This window comes from Pundamilia nyererei, unplaced genomic scaffold (genome assembly GCF_000239375.1).
Source record: "Pundamilia nyererei isolate P.nyererei 1_Seehausen unplaced genomic scaffold, PunNye1.0 scaffold00105, whole genome shotgun sequence".
In the NCBI taxonomy this organism is placed as follows: domain Eukaryota; kingdom Metazoa; phylum Chordata; class Actinopteri; order Cichliformes; family Cichlidae; genus Pundamilia; species Pundamilia nyererei.
This window is the reverse complement of record NW_005187506.1, coordinates 44244-53632: the sequence shown is the minus strand read 5'-3', so window position 1 is coordinate 53632 and position 9389 is coordinate 44244. Positions and strand designations below refer to the sequence as shown.

The window sequence follows — 9389 nt, the reverse complement described above, 5'->3', positions numbered from 1 at the left end:
AGCAAGGAGTTTATTAAACTTCACCGAAACAATCTGCAAATTTCATTAAACTTTAATAAACTATCATCTTGTCTTTATTTTTAGTTAGCACAAACACTTCAAGCTGTAAGCTAATGATAGTTATATAAGAGCAGATGCTGCTGGTGCAATAAGCTGTACGTCCAATGGATGATGATCTGATTAGTCGACTAATCGCAAAAATAATCGGTGACTAGTCGACTATCAAAATAATCGTTTGTGGCAGCTCTAATCTTAACTCTTACTCTGACCCATAACTATCGTAAAACGCGACGACCGGAAGTAGAAACCTTTCACGCATGCGGGGTACGGATCGGGTAGTGACAGACTCGACTGTTTCACTCCCTACATCCTTACATCTGTATTGGGGATAAGTTGAAGCAGCAGGATCGTCGGGTTTGATTAAATCTTTGGGTCCAAATCAAAGTGAGTTTCAGGCTTTTATGATGTTTGAAGGACGTTTGGAGGATCTGACTGAAGCTGAAATCTGATGGGAAACGTTATGACATTAGACGTCCTTCATTAAGACCTGACACAGGATAAGTCGTTCAACCATCATGGCGCTGTGTTTTTGGCTTTCAGGGGCGAAAAGAGCGTCTCTGAGTTCATGGCCCAGATGTGGGCTCACCATCACAGCTGTCCGGACAACCTGCTGGGAACTCTGGGTAAAGGCTGAACTGGGAGTTACTAATAAACTGGCCGTGTTTACAGAGTAAATAAAGCTCCGAGCTAATTACAGCTCACCGATCCAGTTTCTCCTCACGTCTCTCCAGGAAGCAAACAAACCCACAGGAGGCGGAGCTTCCTGCTGTCTGACTCATGTTTACTGTCAAACACTCCTCAGCTGCAGTTCCTCTGACGGCCAGCAGAGGCTCCAGCAGTGAGTCGGTGCCACAGACTCCCATGTTCAAATCAGCATGTTTACCCCAAAGTCGGTGACAGCAGTCAACTCAGTGTGCTTTACCTGGAAGGTAAATACCCACAAGAACACGCAAAGCCCAAGTATCAGACAACTGCCTCGGTGCAAGCACTCTGCAACAGTGGGAAGGAAAAACTCCCTTTTAACAGGAAGAAACATTCAGCAGAGCCACACAATGAATAACTTTTTAAAAATAGTTTTTAAATCCTAAGTTAAGAGATTTATTAAATATTTTAGATTAAATAATTAAATATGTGACGTGTTAACCTGAGAATAAACACTGAAAGTCAGCAGGTTGAACAGCATCTGCTGTAATGAACATGGAAAAGCTACAGGTGTGTCGAGAGATCAGTATGCAGCGTGAAGATTTGATTTCTTCTGCTGGAAACTTTCAGCTCACTTTGAATAAACTTTATTTTCCACACCTTCTCTGTCTCACCTGTTCATGAGCTCCTGACGCAGAGCGAGCCGCAGTAACCTGAACCAAGAACAGACTGAAGCTTCACTTTCACTCTGACTGTTCCCAAAACCCCACAGGGCAGGTGTGTTCAGGTGTGACTAACAAAGACCCTTTGACTGTCCTCAGGTGAGCCTCACCTGTACCTTAATCAGTGTTTTAACCACCTGACCCGCCCCAGCAGCACTGTCTCCCAACGCACCTTTTTCGTGGAGCTGCAGTTCCGGGCGGAGGCGTCACAGAAACCGCTGTCCATCCGGTCCTCTGCCTCCTCCTTCCTGTACTCGGGTGGAGACTCTTGGCGGAGGCGGCGGTAGGCGGAGTTCTTCCTGGCCCTCGCCGTGGCAGACTCACGGGTCCTGATGGGAGCCTGGAAGTTGAGTGGGTTGAAGGGGTCTGAGGAGGAGCTGAAGGAGTTCCACAGGCGGAGGCTCTCCTCATCAGCCTCGCTCGCAGACGGCGAGTCGTCCCATGTGTCAGGGCTCGAGGGAGGAGAGGAGGAGGGGGAAGACTGAGCAGAGGATGGTGGCGTGGAGACAGGGATGGCACGAGGTGCAGTGACACCCGTGTGTAGGCGGGCAGTGAAGTTTCGGGGGTCATAGGGGTCCTTGCTGTGGCACAGAGAGCGCCACAAACGCTCCACCTCTGATTCCGCCTCACTGTCATCATCCTCATCATCATCATTAGTGTCATCAGACATCTCAGAGGAGCCCTCGCTGTCAAAGCCATCATCATCATCATCATCATCATCATCATCAGAGGATGACTCCTCTGATTGGCTGTCCTCATCCTCGCTGCAAGGGCCACCCATGATGAAGTTGATAGTTTTGTTCTGGCACTGAGGGACGGCGAGCACCACCTCCTCCATCCCCTCAGTCTCCTGTGGTGGCGACGGCTCTGCTCTGGCGGACGTCACGCCGGACAGGTGCTCCTCCTCCAGGCTGGAGTACCCATGGTCCTGCTCGGGGGTCACAGGTAAGGCTGCGGCGATGGTGGCTCCTGAGCAGTTCTGTGGATCTCTGATGCTGAGCTGGCGGTCTGCCACAGCGTTCTGGACTGTGGGGGGGCTTCCATTGTTCACCAGCTGCTCTTTGTGGTCGCTGGCTCCAGCATTTTCTCCCAGCATCCCGCGGGACAGCTGCTCCCTCTCCGAGCACTCCTTGCCCCCCCAGAAGCTGTCCCACCATGGCCTGCTGGACCAGCTCTGCCCTCCCGGGGGTTTTACTTCCTGAGAACTGAGTAGCATGTGGCCCAGAACAGCCCGGAACGAAGACAGGTATCTGAATTGGGTCTGCTGGCAGAGGCTCAGGTTCACCTCTGCCCCATTCTGGAGCCCGATTTCCCGTAGCGAGTCCGCGGAGAGCCATGGCAGAGCCCCCACGCCTCGGGGCTCACACTGCAGGTAGGACAGGTGAGGAGGCCCGAGCTGCACGTCCTCCAGCGGGCTAAGAAATTCGCTCTCCTCGGTAACCAAGCTGCTTTTCAGAGTTCGGTTCCGGATTTTCTCCACCAGTGCCATCGCGGGCCTGGACAGCAGGCCGATCCACGAACTTTCCTGGCTGTCCAGTCCGGGCATGGAGGAGGAAGATGAGGGGGGGCGCCTCCCGCCCATTAAACGTCCTTCTTCGCTCATATTTCTGAACATGTCCTCAGTTTAATGTGCGAACAACTTCAATACGAACAGGCTGTTAGCACGTTAGCTGCTAATCCAACAGCTCATCGCGCCTACTCCGCACACCACACACACCGGCTACAGCTGCGGGAGGATCCGAGGGCCGAGAGCCCGGCGCGGGCCGTGGTGCTCTGCTGACAGTGGTGCTTCTTTCTTGTGGAGAACTCTGTGCGGACGGAGGTGGAGAAACCCAAGTGCTGAGACACGAAGAGTACCGGGTGTGGAGACCAGCAACGGGCCATTCTGTCTGCGGCGGGGCTCCAGTTAGCTTAGCACGTTAGCTCAGCGCTAGCAGCTAGTTAGCCTGACGGTTAGTTCCCCGGAGGCGGAGACGGATTCAAATACTCGAACCAAAGCAGCACTTCACCGGGTTATAATCAGTCTGCGGTGCTCTCCGGACTCCTCTTGGCGTTAATACTGGTGCGGTCTCCGAATACAGAGCAGTTTCCACGGCCGCTTCGCTCCGTCCGTCCGTCCGCTGAGAGATTTCATCAGACAGCCCGGGGACCGTCGCCTATGACGCGAATCTCTATTTCCGGGAGGCCGCGGGCAGGGAGTGCAGGAGGAGGTGCTGTTCGCTCCTGCGTCTCCGTTACATAAACGAAACTTGGGCTCGAGTGTGCCACGTGTTTATCAGCGTGAAGCTCCCACGGTCAATTTATAGAAGCGGCTCAGACACTGGAGATGGTGAAAGGACCCAGTATGGATAGTAGCCCATAGTAACCGATGCCCATATTGGTATCAAATCGACACTTTGTTTCTATCCCCCGAGTTCAGTATGTAGCGCACTGAGTGTTTTAAATGAACAAATGCGGCAAACATGCTGTGAAACATGTCTGAACCTTTCTGTGGTGCCTGTTTTATTTACAGCCACATTAGACAGGCACGTTCACATTCAGCTCTCCAAAATAAAAGATGAAAGCTGTGTTTTATTGTGCCAACTGTGGAAAGTAAAAGTCAGTCATCATCTAAGGAACATTTCAAAACTCAGACTAATGGTGAAAAGGCTGAATTGGAGATGATTATGCATGCTTCTATTTCTTCCCGTCTTTTTACGTGTCTTAACCGATTAGCTTTAGATCATCTTCAGACTGTGCAGCGTGACTCTTAACAGGCAACAACAGAAGATCTCATATCACTATGCAACCTGCATGTGGCCAATAAAGCCTTTCATTCATGTGTTCAGAATTTGCCGATAGATGATGGTTCATCTCATGAATCAGGACACACTGCTCCCCATTCTATTCAGTTTTATTCATATAACGTTAAATCACAGCAGTCAACCAAAGGCACTTTATATTGTAAGATAAAAACCCTACAATAATCAGACGAACGCCTACGAGCCTACGACTTGGCGACAGTAGGAAGGAAAAATGTGATTTTTCCAAGCAGAAAACCTCCAGCAGAACCAGGCTCAGGGACATGTGGCTGCGGGGACAAAGAGACACACGGCTCTCTCACATAAGCTGAAAGTATCAGTATTGGTATCGCACTGGCTCTGCATTTACTTGATATCAGATCGATACCAAAAGGCTGACACTGGGATCAGGTGTCAAGTCCAGGATCAGAAATCATTGATCAAAATCTGACAGTAAACTAAACTCCATAAATACTGTATGCAGGTGTGTGTGTGTGTGTAAGCTAGGTGCTGGATGATGCTGTGGAGGATCACCTGCTTTTGTGTGAGGACGCGGCAAGGGTCAAAGGTCCTGCTGTCCCGTCAGCGTCACAGGAAACAGATCAGGATTAATGTAAAAACCAAAGACATCCAAACTGTGCCTACAACTGGATCTGTCAAATCTGCAGTTTCACAATAATTACAGAAACAGATAAAAAGTGAACCAAAACGAGCCAGCCTGCAGTAAAAAAGTTTAGTGTTCTGATACCAAGTAAATACAGGACCAGTACTGCTGACACAGACACCCTTTAAAGGCAGCTGATGTAGGGGAGACCAGTGTGTCCTGCCTTCTCACACATTTCAGCTTTTATTTTGAAGAGCTACTTGTAAATGTGCCCGTGTCTACAGCGGTCGGCTCAGCTCCGTAGTTTAAATGTGGCTATGAATAAACCTGGCACCACAGAAAGGTTCAGAGAGGTTTCTGGGATATTTATTTGTTAGAAATTATTTAACAGTTCACAGGATAGACCCAGTATCGGTCCAGTCACACTAGTATCGATCTGATACCAATATCAACATTGGGATTGAGATGCTTGATATCTGATCCACACATTACTTGTAAAAATAAACCCAGTCACACCCATTCTCACAAGCACTTTCTCTATACGTAGTGCTTTCTAACTACATCCACACACATTCACACTCCGATGGACGCATCGGAGAGCAGCTTGGGGTTAGTATCTTGCCCAAGGATACTTGACATGCAGACTGGAGGAGCCAGGGATCGAACCTCCAACCTTGCGATCAGCAGGTGACCTGCTCTACCTCCTGAGCTACAGCCACCCGCAAATATAAAATATTATTAAAAACTGTAGTAACAAAGACGTCCGTGGGGTGTTTTCTGTGCTGCCACTGCAGGAGTACCTGCCCGAGAGCCGACAGCCAATCAGCAGACCTGAGTGGTTCACCTGGACTCTATTGTTTTCTATTCTACATTTTAAAGAGATTTCTGGCATTCTTGGATTTTAATGAAATCTCAGCCTCGACTGCAGACCTGCTGTTACAGACCACACTGTGCTCACCTGAGCTCCACCCTCTTTAGCCCCAGACATCTGATAGACCAAGCCAAGCTTCTAAAACCAGGCCGACCTTTATCCCTCGCAGCACGGACACAGGAAACGAGGCAGGTGTAGACCCTAGGAGGAGGGAGGAAGAGGAGGACAGACCACCTTCAGCTGTTTTCATTTCAAGTTTATTGTGTAGTGCAAACAATAGAAAAGGTTCAGAATCATTCGTCTGTACAGGTCGTCATCAGTGAAGCTGCATCCAAACAAAGCCTGCTTCTGCGCGTCATCATGCTTCTTCACCCACAGCAACCTCATCTGATTGGTCAGGACCTCAGTCACATGATGCAGAACAAATACAAACACTTGAACTGTTCGTGCGGACCTGATTTTACCCACGAAACACCAGCACGCTACTGCTGCCTGCTGTTTGGTCGGTTAGAGTTCAGGACAGGACGTCCTCCCTTGACGGCGCCTGTTTCCAAACCTCCAGCACACGTTAGCAGCAGAAGCAGGAGCTGGCTTCACACCCCAAATCAAAATGCAGGGTGCTGTAAAGCGGCTCGTGGTGCTGTGATGTCCTCAGCGACTTCACTGCAGTAGAAGCTGTCGAACTCTTCCATCAAAAACAGGATGAAATTTGCCCCGAGAGCGCCCCCTGCCTGTGGAATGACATGTCCACAGGCAGGGGGCTCTAACAGCTCACAGGCTGCCCCTCAGCAGGCTTCCGCATGCTGGCCAATCAGGGGAAAGTGCCCTTAGGGAGAGAAGTGATAGCTGATTGAATGAGCAGCGTGATGACATCACAGAGTCACATGATCAAAAACAATCCAACAATAAAAATTTTATTTCAGTGTTTCAGAATTTTGAAATTCTTCAGATTTCTCTCGTCTTTAAACGTGTGAAGCAGTCATTGTGAAAACCTCGCATTCATTTACAGCGCAAACACAAAAATCAGCTGATCACAAAACGCCCGCCGTCATTGAGCTAAAAACAGGAAATGACATGGTTCAGAAACCAGGAATGAAACATAGGCACGCAAGCAGCCGGCAGTCAGTCGCACTTTAAAAATAAATCAAACCCGCTATAAAAAATAACCTAAAGTCTTCTCAGCGGCGCTGCCCACGCTCTTCAACCTGCTTCGTCTTCTTCACCGCGCCTCTGTCCTCGTTTCCTTTTTCACAGTTAAACTTCCTGCTGCGGTCCGAGGAGAAGAAGAAGAAACAGCTCGAGCACGTCTGAGCTCCTGTAGGTCTGTTAAAAAAGGAATCCACTCCTTCAGTCGCTCTCAGGTCAAAGGTCAGGGCGAGCTCGTTAGTGGAACTCGTTCACTGAAGTAAAACTCAGTCTCTTATAAACTAACAGCGTGGCACGACACCCGCAGAGCAGGCTTTTACTTTGAAAGGATCTCCCTTTTTTTGTTTCACCGTTCCCCCTCAGCAGGAACGCCTGCAGTTCTTCTTCTTCTTTCTTTTAAGTCCGCTGCCTCCCGTTTCCTGTCCATCAGTGGGCGAAGTCTGAGCCAGGGGGGCCCAGTTTGTGCCAGCCCACCCAGTGCTGACCTGGGACCAGCCTCTTCAGGGGGATGAAGGTCTCTCCCAGCAGCGTGTTCTCCCAGAAGGCGCCGTCTCCCAGGACCCGAAGGTGGATCACCCTCTGGTCCAGGTCCCCCCGTGGGATCCGCTCGTACACCAGCTGGGGACACAAAGGGAGGCAAAAGTGATGTTGCTATGGAAACAGCAAAGTTAGTCATATCAACATCTAAGAGTTGAACCACAGTGACATCCGCGATTCTTTACACCAGAGATGCAGAACAATCCAAATACCGACAGGTTAACACCAACACTGCTATCAGAGCGACACTGTTTCTATCCTCCAGCATGCAGCTCACTGCTGCATTATCATTACTATCTGCACAGCTGGGCCAGTATTTACTTAGCACATCGATAGCAGTATCTCACAGCACTTCCAGACGCTGTGAGCGGATCGTACCATCTCATTGTAGGTCGGGTTGCACGTGCGTCGCGCCGCCTTCGTTTTCCTCTTGCTCATCTTCTGAGGGTCGGGGAGGAGATAGAGCTTCACGTAGGGGTCGGGGTCAGTCCCATCCTGCAGGGGCTGCTACACACCCACAGGCATCAGTGTCAGTCCCACAGAGAAAAAACAAAAACAATCAGAAGCCCCAAATACCAGGACAGGACTTAGACCCACTGATCAATATAAAAATATTAATTAAAAAACATGAAAAAAAATCCTTAAAATTATATAAATACATTTATTAAAATATTAACAATGATCATAAATAAATAAAAAGTGTTTATTCTGAGGAACCCTGGGGACATTGAGACCGACTGGACCATAGTCAGCACCTCCATTGCTGAGGCGGCCGTTCATGGGTGTAACCCCCAAACCAGCAAGTGGACACCGGAGGTGAATACTCAGACGGCCATGTCCATCTGAGTATTCTGTGGGTTGGGCTTTGGGAGTATGGGGAGTCTTCATCAGGTAACAGCCTCCAGCTCGCACTGGAGCAGTTCGCAGCCGAGTGTGAAGCAGCGGGAATGAGGATCAGCACCTCCAAATCTGAGGCCATGGTTCTCAGCCGGAAAAGGGTGGAGTGCCCACTCCGGGTCGGGGACGAGTTCCTGCCCCAAGTGGAGGAGTTCAAGTATCTCGGGGTCTTGTTCACGAGTGATGGGAGAAGGCAGCGGGAGATCGACAGACGGAGTGGTGCGGCCGCTGCACCGGTCTGTTGTGGTGAAGAGGGAGCTGAGTGTAAAAGCGAAGCTCTCATTTTACTGGTCGATCTACGCCCCTCCCCTCACCTATGGTCACGAGCTGTGGGTAGTGACCGAAAGAACGAGATCGCGAATACAAGCGGCGGAAATGGGCTTCCTCCGAAGGGTGGCTGGCCTCTCCCTTAGAGATAGGGTGAGATTTCAGCCATCCGGGAGGGGCTCAGAGTAGAGCCGCTGCTCCCCCAAGAATACATAATTTAAAAAAAAGTATATACACAACAGAAACTAGAGTAATCATAATAATAAAGAAATATATACAAAAACGTAATAAAAACAAATAGAAATAAAGCTATAAATGAATCTAATAATAACACGACACACTGACCAGGCCTCGGATGTGTATCACCATGATGAAGAGTTTTTCATTCTTGTAGGAGATGGACAGTTTGACCTCGCCGAGCTCTTTTCCTGAACCTGGAGACCACGAGATCTCTGCGAACACACGCACACTTTCAATGTTAGTCTTCAATGAACATGTCTGATATTTGGCTGTTTCTAACACTTTCAGTCGCAGGCTGAGTTTAAGAAGTACTTAATTCTGATAAACAAAGATATTTCATCTTCTGACTTAAGTTTGAATATTACAGATTTATTTCATAACCTCTGCTGGACATCAGAGGAACTGCAGCGTCTGAGTATTAAAGGAACAGACTGCTGTTTACCTCAGCTGTCAAAGCCGGGTGAGAAGCATCTTTATTTACTGTGGAGGAGGCTGTAAAACTTTGATGAACGCCTTACTGAGGTGAGCTGTTGAGGATATGCTGAACTTTCCTATCAGTAACTCTGCTGTTAGCCTCTGCTAGCCTCTCAAGCTGGCTGTAGTTAAACCTTTACTCAAAAAGC

The 9389-nt window shown here is 49.1% G+C and overlaps 2 protein-coding genes across 2 annotated transcripts in view; both read right to left on the bottom strand.

Annotated features, from left to right (window-relative positions):
- Nucleotides 1–3779, bottom strand: part of ppp1r15b (protein phosphatase 1, regulatory subunit 15B) — a 6268-nt gene extending 2489 nt beyond the window's left edge. Inside the window, exon 1 of the mRNA XM_005740874.2 lies at nt 1597–3779. Within this exon, the coding sequence (XP_005740931.1) occupies nt 1597–3039 (1443 nt within the window). The 5' untranslated portion in view covers nt 3040–3779. The remainder of the gene's footprint in view (nt 1–1596) is intronic.
- A 2798-nt stretch (nt 3780–6577) lies between these two features.
- pik3c2b (phosphatidylinositol-4-phosphate 3-kinase, catalytic subunit type 2 beta) overlaps nt 6578–9389 on the bottom strand; it is a 32969-nt gene continuing 30157 nt past the window's right edge. Inside the window, exons 30-32 of the mRNA XM_005740902.2 lie at nt 8872–8978; nt 7741–7869; nt 6578–7443 (exon numbers count right to left, since the gene is read on the bottom strand). Coding sequence (XP_005740959.1) covers nt 7252–7443; nt 7741–7869; nt 8872–8978 — 428 coding nt within the window. The 3' untranslated portion in view covers nt 6578–7251. The remainder of the gene's footprint in view (nt 7444–7740; nt 7870–8871; nt 8979–9389) is intronic.